The sequence below is a fragment of the Seriola lalandi genome, unplaced genomic scaffold (assembly GCF_002814215.2).
Source record: "Seriola lalandi dorsalis isolate HSWRI2012SDOR001 ecotype SW California unplaced genomic scaffold, Sedor1 jcf7180002054660, whole genome shotgun sequence".
NCBI lineage: Eukaryota > Metazoa > Chordata > Actinopteri > Carangiformes > Carangidae > Seriola > Seriola lalandi.
The window spans coordinates 1,319,564-1,343,921 of NW_019525213.1; the positions used below are offsets into that span (position 1 = coordinate 1,319,564).

At 40.8% G+C, this 24,358-nt stretch overlaps 2 protein-coding genes across 4 annotated transcripts in view; one reads left to right on the forward strand and one right to left on the reverse strand.

The window, feature by feature from the left end:
- Positions 1-16: 16 nt before the first annotated feature.
- atl1 (atlastin GTPase 1) lies at positions 17-8,500 on the reverse strand. 2 transcript variants are annotated; one of them, XM_023420976.2, is made up of 14 exons: positions 8,306-8,500; positions 6,343-6,593; positions 5,633-5,767; positions 4,924-5,028; positions 4,493-4,543; positions 3,724-3,780; positions 3,338-3,430; positions 3,012-3,150; positions 2,751-2,878; positions 2,424-2,480; positions 2,070-2,141; positions 1,553-1,984; positions 733-747; positions 17-171 (listed from the first exon to the last, which is right to left on the reverse strand). In XM_023420976.2, the coding sequence occupies exons 1-14, from the start codon at positions 8,337-8,339 to the stop codon at positions 58-60; spliced, it is 1,683 nt and encodes a 560-aa protein (XP_023276744.1). In that variant the 5' UTR covers positions 8,340-8,500; the 3' UTR covers positions 17-57. The 2 variants fall into 2 exon arrangements, with proteins under 2 accessions (XP_023276744.1, XP_023276742.1); XM_023420974.2 differs by having other exon boundaries at positions 8,300-8,500.
- A 1,040-nt stretch (positions 8,501-9,540) lies between these two features.
- The window catches only part of map4k5 (mitogen-activated protein kinase kinase kinase kinase 5), a 31,361-nt gene continuing 16,543 nt past the window's right edge, over positions 9,541-24,358 (forward strand). For both annotated transcript variants that reach the window (XM_087177898.1, XM_023420973.2), the window contains exons 1-12: positions 9,541-9,962; positions 10,429-10,666; positions 14,992-15,049; positions 19,960-20,050; positions 21,030-21,094; positions 21,179-21,234; positions 21,323-21,370; positions 22,632-22,674; positions 22,783-22,855; positions 23,361-23,492; positions 23,754-23,816; positions 23,900-23,981. In XM_087177898.1, the coding sequence (XP_087034024.1) occupies positions 10,559-10,666; positions 14,992-15,049; positions 19,960-20,050; positions 21,030-21,094; positions 21,179-21,234; positions 21,323-21,370; positions 22,632-22,674; positions 22,783-22,855; positions 23,361-23,492; positions 23,754-23,816; positions 23,900-23,981 (819 nt within the window). In that variant the 5' untranslated portion in view covers positions 9,541-9,962; positions 10,429-10,558. The remainder of the gene's footprint in view (positions 9,963-10,428; positions 10,667-14,991; positions 15,050-19,959; positions 20,051-21,029; positions 21,095-21,178; positions 21,235-21,322; positions 21,371-22,631; positions 22,675-22,782; positions 22,856-23,360; positions 23,493-23,753; positions 23,817-23,899; positions 23,982-24,358) is intronic.

A 24,358-nucleotide genomic window follows, 5' to 3' on the forward strand; every position in this document is an offset into this window, starting at 1 on the left:
TCCCTCCTACCCCGTCCATCACCAGGAAGTCTCTGCTGTGTTCTTGTCTCTATCTAATCAGTCCCTCTTCTTGTCCTGCTCCTCGGCAACCTCCTCCACCTGAGGCCCGGGGAAGGCGTGGTGATACAGGTGCCTGTGATTGGCCGCTACATTATACAGCTTGTAGAGAGCCTGTGGAGCAGAGACAGGACACGGTGGTTACCAAAAAGATAGGGCAGCCTGTTTTGAGTCTGAGGGGTAAAGAAAAATTTTCTCAATAAGCTTATTGTTGTGAACACATGGTAATAACTGAGCAGTTTTACTGATGTTCTGGCATCTGGACTGTGGTGGCTGGACAGTCAGGGAACAAGAAGATGAGCCTGAGACAATAAAAGTGAGGGGGACAAAAATAGGAGGGCAGCACATCCTAAGTGGAAATTACACACTCGAGTTTTTCTGTGGTGGAATATTACATGGGCCTCGACTTTCAGTGTTGTAATTAGACTAAATACATTAATTAAGCCTCGAGTTCTGGGGCAGTTGCCCAATTAGCCCAGTTTGTAATACAGCCTTGGATAATAGTGACAAGAGGAGGCAGCAAAGTCACACAAAGTGTCACTGATTTATTCATCCGTGCCTTGGCCTCCACAGTTTCCTACTAATATTAAAATTACAGATTTTGAGGGTCTGTCCCTGCTGTCTGTCTGTACAGTTGCTTTTTGTAAATATTCCCATGAGCACTGCTCCACTTACCTCATTTGTGCTCCCCTGCAGAGGCATTAAAAAAGAAAGAATATATACAGTGTGAGCACATACATGCGCATATAACATAACACATACAATAAAAAAGGTGTGTCAATAACAGATCATTATTGCTGTGGTGGATCTGAGCCTGGATGGATCCTGTCACTGATTCCAAGGAGACTGTTGCCACCTAGTGGTTTAATGATACTCAGATACTGATGGAGGTGCAGCTCAGTGTGCAGTGTTCGTCTTCGCTGTACGTAGTGCATTCTGGGATGTTGATTATTCAGCAAAAAGAAAATTAGCAGAGAGCAGATTTATTGTTTAAGTTATATTTTAGTAAAATGCCACAGATTCGCAGGGTTCTGCTTCTCAGATGTGAATATTCGTTGGTTTTCTCAGTCGTCTGTAATGTCACTTAATCACTTTGGGTTCTGCTCTGTTGTTTGGACCATAACAAGCTATTTGAACAGACCAGCTTGAGCTTTGGGAAATAGTGATAGGTATTTTTCAAATATTTTCTAACACTTTATAGAAAAAATTTGAATAATCAATAATTAAAAAAATTCGCAGTTGTAGCTCTGTTTTTTTTCTGGTACTATAATTGATTATTAATTGATTTAACTACAAACTGATTTCATAAAATTGTGTTGAGTCTACTTACAACAAAGTAAGGGAGCAAACCTGAGTCCTAATAAGACGTTAGGTAAATCCTGACCGTTTCATTGGCTGCCGTCTAAGGTTGAACCTGGCGAGTATTGATTCAAGTATTGATAAAGTCAGACAGCCAGCTTTGCGTTTAACTTCATTAATGTTATTGTTGATTTACCTGGTCCCACAGTGCACCAGCCACCTGGTCGATGACGGCGCCGAGTTCTCGGTATTCCCCGGAGTACCGGATGTAGGCCCAGGTGCAGAGAGTGATCAGTGCCAGACCCAGGATCATGTTGCACAAGCTGGCTATGATGTCCACGCCCACAAAGCCCGTGATGCCCGCGGCCACATACATGACAAAGATGACCACGAACAGGGTGGCCGGCGTGCGGGCTGCGTGGAAAATGTTCTTGGAGTCATTGTGCTTGATGTACTGGACAAAGACCTCGTCGATCTCGCCCTCCAGCTGCTGCAGGTAGCGGCGGCTGAACTCCTCGCCTCCCATCTTCTTCACCCCCCGAAACACCTGCAGGGCCTCCTCCCTGATGACGCTGTGTCGGGCCTGGAGCTCGCTGGGGGCCAGGAAGGGCCGATCACCACCACAGACCTGGGGACGGGAAAGAGTGGACAAATGAAGACGGATCCTACAGCTTGGGATTTGTTTGGGATTTCCTCTTCATGTCTTCACCTACCTCCTCCATTTTCTTGTTGTACAGATCTTTTGCGGCTGCGACCGCTGCCAAGTTATTCGCCTCTGCTGTGGCCTGAGAGGAAGCACATGAAAATATAGTGCTGATTGAGTCACAGCATCACAAGTACAAGAACAGGTGCACAGGTGAGTAATTAAAAAAATACAATATTATATAAATCTACTATATATGAAGGAAGGAAAAAGGAACTAAATCCTACATACACCAACATAGATAGTGACTCGAAAGTGTGTTGAGACAAAGTGAGGAGAGGCAGGAAGCTGCACTTGAAAGTCTTGTGTCGCCATGGAAACATCAACATCACTACATCAACAAAACAGTGAAAAAATAATTTACCTGTAGCATGGATTTTGGATGCGGCAGCTCCTCGCCTTGGTAAATTTTGATGTATGCCTGAAATAAAGAGTGAAGACAAGTGAAGGAAACAAATTAAATCAGGAATAGAACAGAGATTTAAAGTTACTGTTACACATGATAAAAAGACAATATATGACTGTGAATCCAAAGCAAGGGGAAGAGGGACAGCAGGAGAAATATGATGGCGGTTGATAATTTGAATATCCCTTCGTGGTATCGCTGTATGTCTGATTTATGGAGCCTATGTGGTTTTTAATGTGCCAGAAGTCGGCGCGTGTGCTTCACAGTAACGTCCTTCTTTCCGACCTTGAAGTACTCCACCAGGCCTCTGCAGGTGATTTTGCTGCCGTTGATCTCCTTCACGTCGATGTTACGAGGACTGAGGAGCCACGGGACCAGAACCTTCAGGTTGTTTATGAACTCGCCATCGATTTCTGGACGGGGAGGAGGAGGAAGAGCAACATTCATTCAATCATATTTAATATCTGGTAGATGATTTGCTTTGTTTTGCCTGCATTTCAAACTTCAACTGAGAACCTTAACATCAAAGAAACAGCTAGAGCGTACCTTTAATTCTTCCATCAAAGTGCGGGTTAGTGGCCACCTTGAGGCCGGGGTGAGGCATCAGGAAACAGGAGATGTTGGTGAAGCAGGAGTGGATGTGTTTACGCACGTTCTGCAGCTCTTCGTGCTGGTTCTCTGAGATCTGCACCACAGACACGAGCACACGTTAGACATGATTCAGTTTTGGTTCTGCCAACCTCATGTGAATCTGCGCTGCGATTCTTTCAAACTGCACTTTATCAGCGAGTCGCACGCAGCGAGTGGAAACCCTCCTGACAGGAGGGAAAGTGACTTGACCTTCAACCCCTGTGACATCAGTGACGACTGACCTTCAGTCTCTTCTCCAGGAACTTCATGCCTCCTTCTTGTCCGTAGGGAAACTCGTACGGAAAACTCCAGTCTCGAACGAGGAAAATCATGGACTGGAAAAAAGAAAATGTCACTGTGATTCATGACCTAACTGACACAACTGGAGATTTTAGTCAAATCACATCTACAAGTAATTACACAGCTGCCAGTTGTTCACTTTGAAATCCTTTTCAGTGATTAAACTTTCCGTTGCTCATTAAATTCTCTTACATAACAAACCTCAATTCAGTATTTCAAGCTGCTTAAAAAATAAATACCAGTAACAATGTTTAAATGTCATTTACAGGCATTTGTCTTCAATCAGCACAGTGTCGCAACTCCAGCAAGTGAAACTATTATACAGTACCTGGAATGGTTTGAGGAAAGTCTCCTCCATTGCTAGTCTGCCATACTCAGTGAAAAGCTGAAATAAATGAGGATAAAACCAAATCAGAGACAATGTCAAATGTTTTGATTAAACGTCCCACTTTTTACACTTTTATTTGAAGGTTTGATATCCATAAGAAGATATAGTTTTACATCAACAACAGGTCGGTGAGCCAATCAAAAGAGAGACTCTGAGCCTCTCCTCTGATTGGCTGATTTCTGAGTGATTGAATAAAAGTAAAGCAGATTGCAGGTAAACATTCGGACGGTGGGTCCAGGTGGGCGGGGCTTGGGGCGTGGCTGAGGGTGGTAACTGCTTTGTTGTGACATCACAAAGTTACAGAAGTCCTGGCGGCTCGTTTTAAGGCTCAGTTTCTGAATACAGACTGTGTGTGTTTCTCTGTGGACTGAGGCTTTGATACTTACACAGTATTAATAAAGAACCTAGACCTGATCTATAATCAAACAATACATGGAAATCTACCTTTATACAATACGGGACCTTTAAGTACCATAGTCGTTTTTATGAAAGATCAGGTATATTTGTGCCCTTGGATGCTGAAGAGCTTCTGTGGAGCACTTAAATTCAGAATTTGAATATATGTGGAAGTTTTTTAATTACAACTGGTTGGTTATGTTTCTGCTATAAGCCACAGTACACAGCCAAATACTAATATACAGGTTTCAAATCTGGACCCTGCTGTTTAAGCTCTCAATCGAGCATTAGTGGTGATGTTCGACAGTGTTACCTGCAAGTGCTGAAGGTCGTCCTCTTGTACATTCTGTGAGATATTGTAAACCTGAAACAGAACATGCATACACAGTATTATTTCTTTAACGCTGCTCCATAACAGTCAAAGAACAAACCATGTAAGAGTTTACAGTCACGCTTTTGACCTGATGATGGCGCTAGATGAAACGTTAAGGGGTCACCAAAGCTGGAATAATTCATCCTGAGGGGAACATGAATGTTTGTACCAAATTTCATGGCAATCCAGCTCATACCAAAGTGTGTGTGGGGGGGGGGGGCAACTGACATGGCGCTATATTGCCATTGCTAGAACAATGTCACTAGCTAGTGCTAAAAATATAACTGTACTATACTCTTTCATACATATGATTAAATATTCATAGTCTTCACTAAAGCAAAGCTGGGTCAGACGGGTAAAAGTCATCGTACCTGCATGGAGCTTATCATGGTGCTCAGAGCGAAAACAGTGGCAGAATCCCTCAGCGTCGACTGGCTGTCAAACGTGCCTTGTGTGTCCATTAGCAATACAGCAACCTGTGTAATGAGACAGATGAAGACACTGACCTGCGCTGCAAGGTGGTCTGCATGTTTCCCCTGCCTCGATTGTGCTGAGTAAAGAGAGTTGTAATATAGTATGTGGATTATTATGGAAGAGCTGGAGCTCCAGGGAACATGTAGGCAAAGAAAAATGAGTAAAGCAGCTGCCTGAGCTCGTTGGTTTGTTTTTTAATGCAGCTCTAAAAGATCTTGAATTTAAGACAGTATGGGGACATCTTTATTATTATTTTGAGGTCAGTTTTAAAGCTGACAACCAATGGCACTCAGGCCTTTCTTTTGCCTTGCAGCTGTGTTGCGGAAGTTTCTTAGAAGTGTCTAAATGCAAAAACTGACTTCCTCCTGCAGTTTCTAAGTGTGAATGTGTGTAACTATATGAATATGAAGCCGAGAAGAAGTGAAGAAGGGGCAAAGCTGTTGCCAAGATTAATACAAATAAAAATGAGTAATTTTAAAGCAATGGGGAAAAGGTTATGATAGCATCTTACTGTGTCATGTTGAATTATGTCACATTGTACCTCACTGTATTGTAATAGTCTGCTCAATCCTGCCAGGGAATAGTACAGAATAGTTAAGACTTCACCTTTCTTCCATCTGGCTTGTCCACCAGAAAGACCTCACTCCAGATCTGGATCCCAGTGGTCTCCCTCTCGGAGCCCCCCCTCCAGGAGAAGCCGGTCAGAGGCTCGTCTGCTTCCCCGAGCCAGACATCAGAGGCCTGAGCACAAAGACATCAGACGGGTTAGTTCAGTGGGTCAGTTTCTTATCTTCTTATATTGCTTTGGATTAAATATTGAATACTGCATCATCTGTATGTGAAACAAGTACACATGCTTGTGCATAAAGCCTCCACCACAGACATTTCCTCCCCACACACATACATACTGCACATTTAGTAAACACATACACATATCTTGTATTGATCGGTATAAAGAAATGTATATGTAAGCTCGTATGTGCACATGCACCAACACTCTTTGTTTATTTACCTATTATTTCATTGTTCATTGATTCTTTATTTGAATTCATTCATGCACTGCAGCCTATTATTTTCTTGCCGCCTTTTTAAACATCCCTTCACTGAAAAAATGTGAGAAGTGTGACTTTAAATGCAGTTTTGAAATATCCAATAATGAGCTAAATCATCTGACTTTTCCATCCTGAAGAGATGAATATATCTGTTATGTAAAAATAAAATATCACATATTGGTTTTTCTCAGTAGATTTTTGTTGCAGTTCTGAGGTAGGAGGTCCACATTCGAAAGCTGAGCTTGCACAGACCCAGACACTTACATGGTTGTACATGTAACGCAGCATGAAGTCCATGAGGAATGACTTGCCCTTGCGGAAAGCCCCAGCCACAGAGATGGCCACCACGTCGCGGTCTCTGACCTCCTCGGCCAGCAGGATGCGACTCAGCGCCGCCTCGTCCAGCTCGAAGGTGTGGTCGTCTTTGACCAGCAGCACCTGGACGGGCCGGGCTCGTCCATCCGGCTCCTCCTCCTCTGAGCTCCAGTCGTAGACATTTTTGTCACTGAGGGACCCTGGGGGACAAGTCAGAGGGGGTGCAGATTAAAAAGGCAGGCAGGGGAATGAACCTGAAAGGGGGACAAATGAACCTTAACTAAACATATTTTCAACTATGAATGTCGTTGTATGCAAAGACAGAACAGTGTTGATGATAAGTAATTAGTGTACTGATATTTTTCTACATAAATTAGCACCAGAAAGTCAAGCAAAGTGCAAGTTAACAGCCATAACTTCTTCACAGAGATGATAAGAAAACACAGCGGTCCATTAGATGAGCAAACAGGAAAAGTTGAGTCCATTATTACTTCCTGTTAGCCCCAGATCAATGGCTTCGCCCGCAAGCTTGTTAATAACAATAATGAATTACACCATGCCATCAATCCCATCTGTGAGCATCCAATGAGATCATGTGCATTCAGAGCTTTTTCCGGAGCTTTCCAGGCAGTGACTCAGTGTGTTTCCAATCTCTGCTGTCTCATGTAGAGTGTGCAAGCTGCATGACGTCCTGAAGCACAGATTGGGGGAATTTTAGCTCCATAATCCCACTTTTTTTCAATTTTTTTTTTCTAATGCTACAACAAACTTAGATCAGCCGATGTAAGTTCTGCAAAGCACAGAAACAGGATCTCTTGCTGAAGAATAAAAAAATTCCTTACACACATTCACCCACGTCAATCTCAGTGGCTGTGATGCTGAGTTAATTGTGTAATTGCATATTAAGCATGCTTATATATCTCACAAAGGCACAGTAACAGGCAAAATTTGGAAGGATGCTAAAAGATTAATGCAGGGTGCCAAGTATGCACAGTGAATAATTTAAGGAGGAATCATCCAAGGTTTCCTCTCAGGCCTGAAGAAGACTGTCAGCTTCACTTCACATCTCCTGCAAAGGCCTCACCCAAGCCCGGCACTAGCCTTCCTGGTTAACCTGATCATGTTGCTGCTGCCCTTAAAACAGCCGAAGACATCAGGAGCAGTGTCTGCTTAAAGTGGGTCAGCCCAGATAAACTCTCTAATGACAAACAGCAGCATTTACCCCCTTTTTTCATCCACTCCTAAAACAGTCATTCAGTCATTTTCCCCCTTTGCAGGCCTGTATTTAAAGATAACATGGGCCACAGAGTGATGTCAGTGGCAATCAAGATGCTGGTTATCATCCTAATCATGGTGGTGGTGGTGTTAATGATGATAGCAATAATGATTGGGGCAAAGATGATGGTGATGAGTGTGATGGCAAGCTATTTACTGATGTAATATTACATAATTTCATGCCAGATGCACCATAGACCATGATAAGAGGCTCACAGTGATAAACTCAATAATAGCAGAAGGTTATTTTCAGGCCTTTTGTGGCCTGGACCATCCCAAGAGGATATTTCCTGTGTGCTGGCTATTGAAATCATTTTGGATATTTCATGGTAAAACATATTTATAAAAAAAAATGTCTGCTTTCTTGTGCTTGATTGGCCGATAGTCCTGCAGTGACAAACACAAACATGGTGTATTTCTCACTGCCAGAAACATCACATTTTGTCAGGATCAAAATAAACACACATTGGTCACAATTCTTTGTCGAAATGAAAACAAGCCTTTCGTCATGGAGTCTAAGATAAATATGTAATTGGTTGCGTTGCTTACACCCTCGTCTCGACACGAATAATAAAAAAAAAAAACGCTATGTGCGTCAAGGAAAGCGTGAAATATCAAATGTCGTACGTACACTCACCCCAGCTGTCTCTGTCTTTGCGGTGCTTCGACATAATACTGTCCTTATATCCCTCTATTTGTCCGTTAATGAGCGACCCTAGTCGGTAGTCATGAGTGTCGGGGGTGGGGAGGATGCCCTATCTCCGCCGAAACGATGCTCGTATCACAGGAGGATGATGGAGCTTTTCTTCCTAGCCTGATGCAGCGGTCGCATGTGCAGCCAGGTGGCGCTGTTGTCTGTTGTTCCCTTCTTGCTGTGAAGTAGCAGCTTAATAATGCGGAAAAAATGAATGTGGTTCGCTGTTCGGTGTGTCAAAATAAGAGCCACCGCCAAGTACGGCCTTTGCAATTGATATCAAGGCTCTTTCATTCAGCCTGTTGTTAAATTACCTTACATGCATTTCCTGCTTACGCCGTTAAGTGGCGCCAATTACACAGAGATTGGAATACATGCTGCCTTCGCGTACTGTCGTAAATATCTAGACAAAAAATTACACTATATGCTGGCAGTTGTGTAGTAGTGAGGGGAATAGTGGAACAAAAAAACCTGAATATAATGTTTGTATTTATAAATTTTACTATATTATCATTGAAGGCTGTTACTGGTGGTTGAATAAACAATTTGACATAATGTTTTTTGTATCTAAAACAATATTAGAGTCTCTCAGGGGGGCTATCCTTCTCTGAAAGGTGCACATGGGCTAGTCCATTCCTGCATTGGGGTGGACACGAATAGTTTGTCACAAAAGGGGGGCTAAAGTGAAGCAGTCATCTCATTCAAAAGCAACTTAAATGTAGTTGAGTAGAAGTATAAAGGAGAGGAAAATTTAAATACTATGGGTAAATTCCATTACCTGATAACCATACACTACTGAGGTAAATGTACTTAGTTATTATCCATCACAGAAGAATGGGAATGTCAATGTTTTCTCTAATACTTGTGAATTTTATGGGCTGAAACACAGTACTGCTTACCAATAAATGGTGCAAAAAAAGTTGACGTTTACACTGACTTACAGTAACTATCAAAAAAATATTTTATCCTTGCTATGCTTCTGTTAATGTAGAAAGCAATTCTCTCGATGCCCAATAACAAATACTTTAATTATATGCTCAATGATATTGTAATTGTTTAATCATTTTATGTTAACATCATGTGGCTGTGGGACCAGACATTTTGTATTGCTTTTTTTTTAAATTATTATTATTAATGACAGTTTAGATTTTACGAGGAGTTCCTGAATGCAGCATCAGAATCCAGTAACTGCGACTCCTCAGAGATTAGCTACAGACTGTTGCTTTTTTCGGGTGATTTTTTTGGACTGCATTTAAGAGTGCTACTTGACATTACTTATGTAGCTTGCCGTTCATCTTTTACGTATGTGCCTGACGCTTCTCTAAAACTGTCAACAGAGGGAAATGACATGTCAGCGGCTAAACTTAATGCTGGCATTGTTGCGAGGACTGAACTCGACTGTAACGTCTGCGCTGCCGTTGCACTGAAGGAGACGGAGCGAACAGCCACAGCCGACTGAAGTTTACTACTGTTTCCTCGATAACAAAGGGGGACCGCTTTTCTTTCTTTGTGCGATTATTCGACGCCATCGTACAGTTAAAAGCCTGGAAAAGATTTAAAATGCAAGAAGCGCTCATCCGACGTGTTTGTATTGTAAAAGGTAGGCACAGTTGAAGTTAGAACCAGCGGCGAAGCTAAGTTAACGTTTGCTAGTTAGCATTAGCTGACCTGATGCTAAGCCCCTAACTCACCACATCCAGAGTAGACCAGACCTGGATCTGGCTATTTGCTGGAATGACCAGTGCCCATGCTAACGTTAGACACAAGCTAATGTTATTTGAATGCTTTCTGGATTATTCTATGCTTTATTGCGAGCCTCAAATACTTTATTTTGAGGGCACGTTTAAGAGAAAACAAATACCAGAGTTGTTTGTGTGACAGATGTCATGGTAATGGTGACAGAATATTCATATTTTCGACGTAGTCCACCTTAGTTTGTCTGCTGGGTTGATGTTGGGGAACATAAATAAATGAAAAAAGGAAAAAAAAAACATGTTTCTGTTACATTTTGCATTTATGTTCTCTTAATACTTTCCTCCTAAACTTTTCCTATGTCTCTCTATCAGGACATGGGGCACGGAGAAGGACCATCTGAGTAACCGTGATCAACTTCTATTCAGGACCTTCGCTTCGTCAAACCAGCATCACAATAGATCGAGCCAACTAAATGTAAAGGATCGTTTGGTTCAGGCTACCATGGATATCTTTCCCCGACCAAGCGGTGAAATTCAGAGGAGGAACCCTCAGCATGACTTTGAGCTCATTCAGAGGGTGGGAAGTGGCACATATGGAGACGTGTACAAGGTACAGTGGAGTTACTGGTTCCCACAGCCTGTCATTAGAGCTGGAGATATCTTGGTTTACCATCACATGGATTATCAACCCCACAGCCATAATTTAAGGCAGAGTGTTGTTTGTTTTATGAGTCATGATCGATAACATGTGGCCAACGCATCTGACAGTAGCTGTTGAATGAGGGCCAGTTTCTGCATGCATTCATGCCACTTTTTCAGTTACAAAAATACTCCCATTGGCTGAACTACAATGAGCAAAGGATGGGGATCATATTGTCGCTCACCACACATTTCTGTCACATGAAACAAGATGAGTAATATGTTAGGGCTGCGACTAATGATTATGTTCATAATTGATTTAATCTATTGATTATTTTTTCAATTAAGCATTTAGGTTTATAATCTATTAAATGTCAGAAAATACTGAAAAATGTCCATCACATCCTCCCAGATTTCAAGGTGATGTTTTCAAATGTCTTATTTTGTCCAACCAACAGTACAAAACCATTTATGACATTTATGCATTAAAATTTCAGTTGATTAATCAAGAATATAGTCTGCAGATTAATCAAAAATGAAATTAATGGCTGCATCCCTACTATTGTCTTTGATTTCAGTAATATTACAATATACCTAGATGTTGTCTGTCCTGGTTGTGTGGTATTACAGTTAGCTGAAACAATTTCCTGAACTTGTTTTGCTGTTCAGGTTGAGTGAAATGAACAGTGGATGCTTGTACCTGCTTGTCCATTTTATACACATCAGTTTTTCTTTTTGCAGTAGTGACAATGTTGCCCATTCTATTATTGAAACAGCAGCATTTTGGCCTATCATTAGTATTTAGTAAAATTACAGCAATTGAACTTTGTACAGCATTTTTAGATCTTGATTGTGCAGGCAATTCTGCCATAAATACATACATGTATATCTATGTAAATTAAGGGCATTAATCATTCATGCACTAAATTTATTTGCTGTCTTTCAAAGACCTTCAAGTTTAGCACAATTAATTTTAGACACATGAGATAAAATGAGGTGAGGTGAGTGTAGTTATTTTGTTTTTTTTGGCAGACCACAATATGTACACATTTGCAGTTCCGCAAACAAACGCACTAAGCTGCCTAAAACGGGACTGTTGCAGACTCAACATTTCTGTTGAAAAGGAAAGGTACAACTCAGTCTCATAGTAACTCAAAACTTTTCAAAGTGTGTGAAGAAAGACCAAATTAGCAAATTGTTACCGGAATTATAAATCAAAAGACAATCAAAAGACAATATTACTTTATGACTTAATTACTGTCAAGTGGATGCAGTTTTGGAGGGAATTTACTGGAATTATTGTAAACCTTTCATTGGCATGTACTGGAGAGATAGCAGGCATCATGCTCCTGCATTGCATTAAAACTATATTGAGAGACATAAAAGATATATGTTTTTGTGAGGTCTACACAGAAGCTATCTTGTCATATGTGGTAGTTTATCCAGATTTTTCCCACTGTCTGTTGGCTGTAGTGAGGTATGTTTTGCTGGAGAATTTTCTTGTTTATCCATCTGCCACAGACAAACAGATGACCCATCTGATCCACAGTGTGATAGCTCAGGCAGCCTGTCATGGTCCCTCTCCATACAAAGCCTCTCTGGCCAGCCCCCACCCCCAGACAGGCCACCGGTGGAATGCTGCGCCTGGTATTCTCCCAGAGCTCGCAGGCTGAGGGCTGCAGCAGGCTGAAATATGATCAGGCCCCTGTCTAAACATGCGTTTCACTATGGGTGTGTTCTGCGCCGCACTGACAGCGGAAACACCTCAGATTGGGAAAAGTCCTCCTTTGGTCTGCTGTGCACAGTTGCATTTTAATGTGCACAGCATTCCTCACTTTGGATGATTTATTACATCCGATTATATTAATTTGAGAGTCACATATTTTTGCCTTTTTGTTATTACTGTGATAATGATTCATTTATCTTCATTATAGTGTCATATCCTTGGCTCTCAGTGTAGTTTATTTACCATTTATATGCTTGTATTTTAATTCGAATTTGTACTTTTTAATTGTTGCTAGACGTTATGTGCTAAAATCTTACTCTAAGATTAAATAGTTTTACCAGACAAATGTTTATAGGCAAATTTTGTTTTTGAATTGATGAAAGGCCACTAACAGTATTTAGGAAAGGTCAATAATGGAAGTGAGTGCGGTGTTGATACTTGCACTGCCTCTGTTTGTTTCAAAGTGGATGTCAAATAAGGAACTGAAGAATCCTACGAAGTGCACACCTGTACTCTATTTAACAATAATGTTTAGGTCAAGAGTTTCTGATCCTACACACCTCAGTAAGCCTTCATAGTTTATAAGAACTTTGTTGAAGTTGTGAAAAAGTTGGATAAAAGGAAATATGTTCTTCCTTATTGTAAAAAGTTTCTCATATGTCCATCCTCACTGCAGTTACCATAGGTCCATGTCAACATCAGACACACCTGTTCTTCCCTGAGCCTGACATGGTGATTGATCTTGTGTCAGATTTTGTCTCTTCAGAGGTCTGTTACATGCCAGACTCATCTCCTCCTTCCTCTTGTCAAAGACTGTTTAAGGTTGTTCAAGCTGTCTTGTCTGCTGCATCACATATGTAAACTGCCAGCAAACTTCCTCTTTTGGGGTTTAGTTCTCAGGTTGGTTTTTTGCTGTTTCAGGAAGCTAGACACAGGTTGAAAGCAACACTTTGGTCATTACTTAAACACAGAAAGTCACATAAACAATATGCAAGCTGATCTAATGTGCCATGGTGCAGTACATACACAGTAGAAAAACTGTCCTGTTTTGCAAAATAGGAAAGTTGTTTTTCGTTTGTGTGCTGTTGTTGTTTATATACATGTGTCGTATCAGCTGCAGAACAAGTTTAAGCTTTGTGTGGGTTACCGTTTATATGTGTGAATCACCACCAGCACATTCCCAGCGTTGAAAGGTGGCCATGCTGGAGGGTTTTTGTGGTTTACGGTTGATTTAGCTGCTCGTCTCATCGCTGCACTCCCACAGATTAGGGAGCATCCCGTCTTGACCTGGATTTGGAAGTCAGTGGAACCTACTTTGAAAGAGAATGTCACATATGATGGATGGATACTTCTTGAAATGTATTTCTATACATTCAGATGTAGTTGCTGCTATAATAAGATATCACACTGTTAAGTTGGTAATGTACGAGAAAAAAAATGACGAGAATGAACAAAAATATCCAACTGTAAGACTGACTAAATCACAAGTCATGCACAGCAGAGATATTTAAAGGTTTGCTGCTCGTCATAGTTGTGGACAGACAGTGTCCAGCCTCTCCCTGCTGACTAACACTACCCATGGGTTGCCCTAATGACCTCTGGGGATGATGCTTGTTTAAGAGGGCTTTTGGTTTGATTTTTGTTGGCCCAGTGAGAAAATACAGTAGAGGTAACCGGTTATCGAGGCACTACTTGAGAATGTAATGATTTTGAGTTTGTCTGATGGATGTAAAACGATGAAACAGTGAATATTTTCACTTCACTTCTCACGAAGGCGAAAGGATCATCCAAACGACAGTCATTGGTTTAATGCCTGTGTAGGCCAAAACTGCAGTCATGGTCTAGTGCTGCATGCAACGATTATAAATCGATTCATTTGTTGACTGTTTATTCATTTAATTTCCTGTTGAGTCAATAAATAATAGTGAAAAAACAGTTTAAAACATCAGTGACAAGTTCTGAGAGCCCAGGGTTACATTGGCACACTGCTTTTTTTGTTTGCCCAACAGTCCCATATCCCAAAATATTCCATTTATATTGATATAAAAGAAAGTAAGGCTGCAACTAACAATAATTTTCTCTCTCAATTTCTCATTAAATTGATCAATCATTTGGTTTCCAAAATGTCTAAAGAGAGTGAAAAATGGTCCATCACAATTCCCTAAAGCCCACAGTGATTTCTAAAAGTATTCACTTTACTATCAAGAAAGACAAACAAGGCATCAGAACTTTTGAGTATTCGAGCATTTCAGTAGCTGGAACTAGGGAATGTTTGGCATTTTTTTTGCTTGAAAATACATTAAGCGAATTATCTGAATATTTACCGGTTATTTTTCTGTCAATGGCCGAGTTGTTTCTGCGCTGAAAGAGAGAAGAGCAGCAAATTCTTACATTTGAGAGGCTCGAACCAACAAATATATCTGATTGTTCCTCGATAAATGAATTAATCACCTAATCAATTATCATTAAACAGGCTACACCACTTAATGGTTGACCATTAATTTTCTGTCACATGAGCAGTATAATGTCCATAGTTTCTCACTGACAGTTGTGTCTGTTGTGTCTTTCAGGCTCGAAACATACAAACAGGAGAGCTTGCTGCTGTGAAGATCATAAAGTTGGAACCAGGTAAGAGTGACCATCTTATTATCTCAGTTTTTCTCATCATAGTGAAGAGAAAACATTCTGTTTTCAGATTTTTCTGTCAGAGCTGAAAAATAAGGTCTGGAAAACAAGTCTGTTATTTTCCAGGCTTTTGAATGGAATGCATATAAAGCACTAAAAAGACTGAAAAATATCATTGCACCGTGCCAATACACATGACTGCAAATATTTATGTGTTGGTAGACCCACTGCTGTTTCACATTTTTTTTAATATGTCTCGTGAAATTTACCGTCTGAAAAAGCGTGTCATTTGGAAAACGAAAACAGAGCAGCGTGACATGAGTGTATGAGGCAGGAGAGGAAAGATGACATTTCTGACTGTGCCCTGCTCTGGGGTCTGTGCTGATGATGACCTAGTGACAGAGTTAGTGCGATCCAGATTAGTGGGATTACCAAGAGGACTTTGTGCCACCGGCAACCAGACAGAGCTCATCTGATTACCAGTCAGTGAAGGAGGAGATTCACTTCTCCTTGTTTTCTCTTTCATTCATTATGTCACTGCTTGTGTAAGGCTGTGAGTGACAGGATAGTGGGACTAATGGTATATTTTTGCCTGAAGTTTAAACGTGTTGTTTTTCTCAGGTGTGATCTTGTCCAGCGTTAAAATCAGTAAACTCTCAGATCATCTGTCTGAAATACATTTTTGCTCCCTCCTGATCAGACTGTAGAAGTCTTGAGCTTTGATATAAGGCCTTGACATATTCTGCTGGCATAAAGGAGGAGGGGGGATTAGAGTGCATTCGTGTGTGCAGCAGAAGATCAGGGGGGCTTAAGCTGCAAGTTGGAAGAAATACTGGACGAGGGATATGATTTTCTTGCTGTCATGACTCCTAAGAATAGAAATTGTAAATGCATACTCACTGATTTATAGTGCAATCGTAGTGAATATCATTTGTAGGAATGACCCCCGAAACGTGGTTCTAAATGATGAAGAACCCTTTTTTAAGATGGATTCTTTCATTGGTAGTTGAAGAAAATCAGGAAGTGAAATGAGCTTATCAGAGTCCACCAGACTCACACTGAGACCAGAGACACCAAGGAGGAGAACATGACACGGGTTAAAGTTTCATACTGTATTTACTTGAGTTGAAGACATCTATGCTTGTTACTGAAAGTGTAAGAAAACCTTTGTGAGCACAAAGCTAATAGAAGTGACTTATCAAAGCAGCTGTTCAGCAAGCATACATTTGAGCTGCTTTGCCACAGACTCCTGTCCACTGCTGGTATGATTTAGCCGTAACGTACTTGTTAGGCTAATAGCAAATCATTTTGAACAAACTTAAACTAAAACCGACTGTTTATAATTGCGTAATCAGCCAAATATCTTAAATTATGGTTGATCCTTATCGACTTTCTGTCTGAGACGGCAGCCCTCGCTCTTTTTAAGTGCTACACAAAGGCAACTGGACTTATTCGTCGTTGAGGACGTTTCACCCCTCATTCATTTCGAACGTCTTCTAGAACCTCAAGTAAGTCCAGTGGCCTTCCTATAAAACTTAGAAATACCATGACCTGGATGACTGAGAGTCTTCACAGACATACAGCCCCCACTCCCAGGCCAGCCCCTCCACCCTCCACCAGCCCAGTGAATCCACATCAGCCGTGAGAGAGAGGATTACAGAGGACAGGATTGATGAGTGGTAGTGATGGTTAACATTTTACATTTGTTTCCAGGGAGCTATTTTTGACTTACAATGACTAAGCTTTTTTAAACATTACTATTACTGCTCTCAGAAGTATGTATCAATTCTAATCCTGTTCTGATATATAATTTCTCTTGTACAGCATCTAGTAAAAAATTGCGTCATGTTTCTGTGCATGTACATCATTTGCAGCAAAAAGTTTCCAGACAAATATCTTTAAACACCATTCACATTTGCTTGATCCTTCTTTTGAGACGAAACGAGGTTTAACCCAGACAGGGTCATCCTGTTTAAGCAGGACTCTCTTTTCTTTACCCCCACTTTTGTAAGAGTCACTCCTTTCTGTGCTTGAGGTAAACAGCTGTGGGCGGACCGTTGAACCAAACAGGTTTGGCCAGGAGAGAGGAGTTAGGAGTGGTGAAGCCCTCTGGCTGCAGGGGCTGCAGGGAGCAGAGCAGGGTAATCTGATCATTGGGAGGGTAAATGATCAGTGAAGACCTTATTAGTGTTGGTCTCACTTCACTCACTGACCATCGAGGGAAACTTTTAGTACCTGCTTCTGTTAAACACTATTACTCTTCGTGTGACAGTTAATTTTTTCAGTTTTTTATTTCTGTCGCTGAGACGTTGGCACAAGCCCCCTGGCAGTTTCCATTAGAAAATCAGCTGCAAGCCATTTGGGTGTGGAAGAATGTCTCTCAACTCTGCGTGCCATTGAATTTATTTTCTATGAGCCTTTACGTCAGAGCAGAACCAGTAACTTCGTGAAACGTTTTTGGGATGGAGCTTAATTAGTGAACTGCTTTTAATTTTTTACTTTAAAGATAAACTTCTTTTTGTCAAAGATGTAATTTTATGTGGAAAGACGGAACAGCTATGCAATCATATACTTAATTCCTACACAATGAATTGAAACTTGAAGCCGTGAGTGAAGATGTGTACATTCACAGACCGGAGGGAAGCGTTCAATATGACAGGAAGTGGCTAAACTCTTCAGCTTCAACTTGCGAAGAAGAGAAGATTGTGTGGAGACTTGTTATGTCTTTTTTTTTCTTTTTTTTTTTGACCAAGCACAGAGTCATGTCACTGAAATTACCCTTGCTCAAATTTTTGTGGCTCCTTGTACCATTTGCTCTCTGTCAACAGATGCATGTGAAAATGACTTATCAACATTAGTTCTTCTTGATGTGAAATGACACTAAAATTAGTAACAGTGTAATTACACATTAGTAGCAGTAATATGTAATTGTAACCAAATGAATCTGCCCAAAGTAGCACTTGCTGGTAGTATTTTGTAATGTGGCAAATACACTGAGACTGGAAATAATTTTCACATTCGTCATCATTAAAGCTGTAAAGCACTAGCTTTTGTAAGACTGTTATACATTCACTACATCCGTATTATGCCACATAAAAAAACAATAAACAAGGCTGAAAAACACAGCAAGCAAACTGAGTAATACTGGCACCTCACCATAACCTCTGCTCTTGTTCTTGAGTGGAGTTCAGCTGTTCTTGCTACAGACTTCTCAAGCATCTGTAACAAGAATAAGAAAATGGAAATAATGGGGCTTGCTGGAATAAATAATTGTAGGTTGTGGCAGGTTGCTGAGCCAATGAGCGAAATGTCTTGCAGAGGATTTGAGTAGAAATTTGAATCAAGCTGTTTTTAAGAGTAATATATTGATGGCAGCATCCCAAGCTACATGTAAAACCACTCAGATGTACTTTTAAAATTCTTTCCACATACAGAACATTGCATGTTCACGGTACATCCTCCCACTGGTGACTTACACTTCCTTTTTCACAATCAACATCTCAGCCATGATGAAGCTAATAAATATACTGATCAAGGCCTTGATCCGATGAATCTAATGAAAAGAAAGGTGATGCGCTCTAATGTAGTCAACAGGGATGCAGGTATACATAGTGGTTCTTTTAGATTGGGTCTGAGATCTGACATTTCATCAGTCTATTGATGTTACTCTTTACAAGAGTCGGCAGCTTGTACATTCAAAGCTGATTGAAATTTGCCAGTTTGTTGTTTATCAGCTGGATAGTTCTGCACGGCATTCCAGCCAGACTTCAATTCAGCCTCTCACGTGAGAGAGACTAACCCCTCCCTTTGCAGACTGAAAACAGGGCTGCTGTATAGCAATTGTACTTGAAAAAGAGCCTCTGTGGCCCAGGAGGCATCTCCATTAATCATGTTTTCTTCCAAACTTCAACTGCTGCTGCATCACTTTTTTTAAAATTTTTTTTATTTGCCTCCTGGTTCAGTGTCTGGAGCTGCATACTGTAGTAAGATGCTGGTCAGGACTGGTTGGTGATATTGCCAATTTTTGCTTGACACTCTGACTATGTTGTCAACCAGATGATTTTTTATAACAGAATTCAGGCATCAAGAGAGGCTTGTTTACATGTCACATTGGTCAGCAGCAAAGACACACACCAAAAAATTGGTTTGTTGACAGTAATTTCCACCACAAGTAATGAGCGGCCTGCTGTTTTGTTTTTAATGTTTTTGGCAGAGATTGTGTCCATTAAATCAGCTTAATCTGGGCTCTTGCCTATGATGACAGTCTGTTGATAGAGCGCCGAAGCTGGCAGGGCCTGGTAGATCTTAACCTCCTGTTAATGTATTCCAGCGCCGTGTCTCTGTACAATTGGGAGCAGCTGGGCTTACATATTTTTGTCTTCTTACTTCCTACTGGTCGGATGTGTTTGAGTGCTTTGCTGAACTGGAGAGCAGCCTGGATATTCGCCTATCCCACATAAACTTTAAAAGTACAAGGTGTTCTTTCTATTGTTATTAGCTGGTCTGTAATCTGATGTATTTACATAGAGATGAAATATTGAACCATATAGTGAGAGGAATAAAAGGGAAGACTATTCTGTGTTTTTTAAGTCTGGAAAGATTATAGTGTTTTCTAAAAGCTCAAGTTTAAGGCTCGATCTATGTATAATCCCAAATGCTTTGAGTGGTTATTTTTGTCACCATTTCAGAATGTAATGTTTGTTCTAGTGTCAAAAACATCACTTCATTGTGTAAGTTTTGCAGATGAATCATAACCCTACTTGTTTTTATTTCATGCCTGCAATCATTCTGTGAGGTGTTTGTTTCCAAACGGAAAATATGTCACTTAAAATGAAACAATTCCCCATACAGAAAATGAAAAAAATAATAATTTTCTGTCCATGTGTCTGTGTGATTTCTCCCTCTGTTTCCAGGGGATGACTTTTCCATCATACAGCAGGAAATCTTCATGGTGAAGGAATGCATGCACCACAATATTGTGGCCTACTTTGGGAGCTACCTCTGGTAAGAGCCAGCTTAGAATAGTCCTGCTTTGTCATTTTACTCTCAGTATTTTCTCTTCCCTTGCTGCCAGTTCAAGGTATAACATTTATGGAAATCACATGTTACTGTCAAAAGGATTAATAAGCCACTGCCTGAAACTCACATGACATATTTAATGACTTAGTCACACCTGTGTGTGAAAGTATGACTCAATGTCTTCAACTCGGCCGACCGGTGCTGACTAGGCCCTTTAGCGCCAGGATGCAGCTCTCATGTTTTAATGGAGCCTATGTTTTGTGGTTGGTATCTGAGGGGAAGTCGGGCTGGTGTGCCCGCCACTGCCTCCGATTTCCAGCAGGTTTAACTGGAATATGAGCCTCTGATCTGTTTCATATGGCTGCTTGTCCACAGAGACGCATTTCTTATCACAGCAGGTATGTCGTATATAGTCTCGCCACACAGAGAACAAATGGTGACTGTAAAGCCTTAATGAGCAATCCACCATGCATCAATTACTATAAAACTAGTTCCATTCTACTAGAAGAACCGCAGCTTTATTCGGGGAAGTTTGAGTTTCCTTTCAGACCTGTTTCCCGACCCAAAATAATTTCCACATCCAGCTAAAAGATGTGAAAAGTAGCACCGTTGTGATTGGGAATGTGGGGCAGTTTACGGTATCATCATCTCTGCTGGCCAAATGTCACAGCTGTAATCATAGAATTTTATCATGGTTACACCAGTCTTATTTTTAGCTTTTTGTTAGAGGGTCGACGTGGGTTTTCTACCCACCCCACTCTCTTTTATTAACATGTGTTGGGAAATTTCTTAGTAACGTTATTTCAGGAAGGATGGATGATTTGTACAGCTCAACTTGTTCAGTAAGAAACCTTTGACAAACTTTTGTGCTATCAAGATATCTAGCTACTTAGCTGTATAAATCTGTCTAGTAAACTGGAAAAGCAACAGCTCCTAACATCATAATCGTCTCTGCTTTCCTCAGTCGAGAGAAGCTTTGGATATGTATGGAGTACTGTGGTGGAGGATCTCTGCAGGACATTTATCATGGTAAGTTTTATTTTCAAGATGAAGTCATAAAATGGTGTTTAATACTGTGCAGATGTAAAATCAATCTCTGTCTGTGTGTTATAGTAACGGGACCTCTGTCAGAGCTTCAGATAGCATACGTCTGCAGAGAGACCATACAGGTTACTTTATTTTGTAAATAATGTTTTGAATTTCAAAGTTTGTAATTTCACTTAAATTCATACTGAATACATTTATTTTGTTTTATAGGGTTTGGGATATCTGCACACCAAGGGCAAGATGCACCGTGACATCAAGGTATCATATCTTTTCTATTTTGTTTTCTTTTCTTTCAACCTTCATTTTATCCAGGACATGCCCATTTTCATCGGCCACACATGGACACTTTTCCTCATGCCTGCGTAGACGGATTAAAGGTCCCATATTTTACACTTTTCCTGTGTTTTATTTGAAGTTTTGATGTCCATAAGACGACCCAAAAACCATCAATCTAGTTTTACATCTCTCTCAGGCCTCTCTCTGGAGCTCTAGCAACAACAGGTCGGTGAGCCAATCAGAAGAGAAGCTCTGAGCCTCTCTTCTGATTGGCTGACTGAGTGATCGAATAAAAATGTAGAAGATTTCAGGTAAATACTCAGAGAAACCAAATCCTTCAAGGTATCCTGTGGGCTGAGAGCAGGGACTGCTTTGTTGTGACATCACAAAGTTACTGAATACAGTCTGTGTGTATTTCTCTGTGGACTGAGCGCTTTGATACTTTCACAATATTATTATGTAACTTAGACCTGCTTTATAGTCAAAAATGACACGGGAATCTCACTTTATACAATATGGGGCCTTTAACAAAAAAATCTCAGAAGGCAAGAAAGGGAGAAAGAAGGAAAAGAGGAGGGAGGGGTGAGGCTGACACAAAGGAGCAGCAGTGGCACAGCCTTGAAACAATTAATGTCATGTTGATGCGTCTGTTGGCTCTGAAACAGTCCAGAGGCCCGACGTCTCTCTGAATTAGTGGTGCTGCAGAGGTGTAAACTGAAGTCACAGGAAAAGCATAAGCTGGGGCCATGCTCACCCAGAAGCATGTGACCAGTGGTGTTAGTTACTGCAGTTCTGAGGTTGAGCTGAAGTTGCGTGATTGCCTGCGCACATGCTGGAGCCTCAGTCTCATGTGTTATCGCAGGTCAGGGCTGGACCTATTATCTTTACTCGGCTCTACGGAGTGAGCACTTCCTGTTTCCTCTACTCTCACTACAGGATGCCACCAGAGAGACTGTCAGTCACAGCCAACAGAAACACCATCAGTGGGACTGTCAAAAAGCTGTGCTGGTGTAAATTTACTGGAAGTCAGATCAGTAACAGGTCTGAGCAGTTAATGTTTCGACCAGACCAGATGTTACTGAGAAAGCTTGACACATAATTGGCACTTTTCTTATGAACAAGTTTTGCAACACATCAGTCCTGCTCAGTCAGTCTCATGGTACTTAAATATTACTTTGGTCTTTTGAATGTATTTTCTCTAAACTAAAAACAAAAAATAAACTTTTATGGGACTTCTTAACAGGGTGCCAACATACTTCTAACCGACAACGGAGATGTGAAGTTAGGTAAGTTGCTCTTTAGTTCTCTTAATTCTCAAGGACTTGAACTCCTCAGTAGCTGTGAGTTGTATGTGGATTACATAATCTGAAAAGCCCTGTCAATCCTTGTTACAGCTGACTTTGGAGTTGCAGCCAAAATAACAGCCACCATTGCCAAAAGAAAGTCCTTCATTGGAACACCTTATTGGTGAGTGTGTCACCCTCATAAAATAAGCCTGTAGGCCTTTAACAAGCTTTGCTGAATAGATCCAGGAAGCATGCTTTTCCTTTTGGAATTAGTCTTATTCAAAGAAGCATTGAGTCAATACTTGTTATCAGATACTAAAACATTTTCCTGTCATCATCTGTCTCTATCACCATATTGTATCTAACAGATCTAGTTTGTGGTGACACAGTGTACTAACAGTGAGACAGATGCTTCAGCTGAAAGGTGAAAGTTCAAATTCCCACAGCAGCTGAAGTGTTTTTGAGAAGGTGACTGAATCCTTACCAGCCCCAGGGCCACTGTCCTGTCACTGACCCTGACCTCTAAAACACACTGTCGAAGAGTGAAATGTGAACATAGTTTTCCTACAAAGATCAGCAGAAAATGTCATTAATAATATCAGTTTTAGTTTTCACTTCAGGGAGACCAACCTTTCATTTTTATTTTTGGAGAGTTGTCACTAAATCCTTGCCTTGCATTTATCCAGGATGGCTCCTGAAGTGGCGGCAGTGGAGAAGAACGGCGGCTATAACCAGCTGTGTGATATCTGGGCCGTTGGCATCACATCCATAGAGCTGGCCGAGCTGCAGCCTCCAATGTTTGACCTACACCCGATGAGGTATGTTTTACTTTCCTCAAAAATGATCAGTCAGAGCTTCCTCAAATGCTTCTTAGGCTGCTTCCTGCTTTTGTGTTCTTCTAATGTTTCATCGTGTCTTTTGATTACTTGAATGGTCATCCTGTTTCATTCAAAATACAGTTTATATTTAGAAGAAGTGCAGGCCTTTACATTCCCTAACTTTTGGTCCCCCTTTTTGAGTATATTTCCCTGTTTCAGTCTAATCCAGCAGTTTAATGCTTGTTTCTTTGTCTTCCCCAGGGCCTTGTTTTTGATGTCTAAGAGTAGCTTCCAGCCTCCCAAACTAAAAGACAAAAACAAATGGTGAGGGTCCCAGAATATTCACTGTGTCTCAGACAGCAGCAGTTATGATAATTGGATTAAGACAAAATCATCTTGTCTCCCAGGTCCACCGCCTTCCATAACTTTGTCAAAGTGTCTCTGACAAAGAACCCAAAGAAGAGACCCACTGCGGAAAAACTTCTATCGGTAAAAAATCATATTAAATCATATTGCTGTCTTAATTGAAGTGCAGATTTGGAGTTGAATTTACATTAAATGTTAGAAAATGCTAGTTAAGTCTCAGCCATGTCTGTGTTCTTCCCTTTTTGCATTTTATTCTTTTAGTTGCTGTTAGAACTGTTAGATGCTGTTTTTTGCTCTTGAACTGTTACTATTTGCACAGCACGCAAGAAGAAGTTTGCATTCTGACCAAATCTAGTAGGATCTCAGTTGGCCTGATGAGCTTCTGTGTGGTTTGGCTGAATTTCTAGCTGTTTGGCTCACGGTCAGACTCTGGCCCTGAACGGTTGATCAAAGTTCAGGAACTACATATCTTATTTATTTATTTAAACTTTTCAATTATA

Coding starts and splice junctions, on each gene's coding strand:
- atl1 (XM_023420974.2), bottom strand. CDS start 8,339: ATGTCGAAGCACCGCAAAGACAGAGACAGCTGGGGTGAGT. Junction 3,431..3,723: donor CTTTCCTCAAACCATTCCAG/GTACTGTATAAT, acceptor TCTTTTTTCCAG/TCCATGATTTTCCTCGTTCG. Junction 2,879..3,011: donor CTTTGATGGAAGAATTAAAG/GTACGCTCTAGC, acceptor CTCCCCGTCCAG/AAATCGATGGCGAGTTCATA.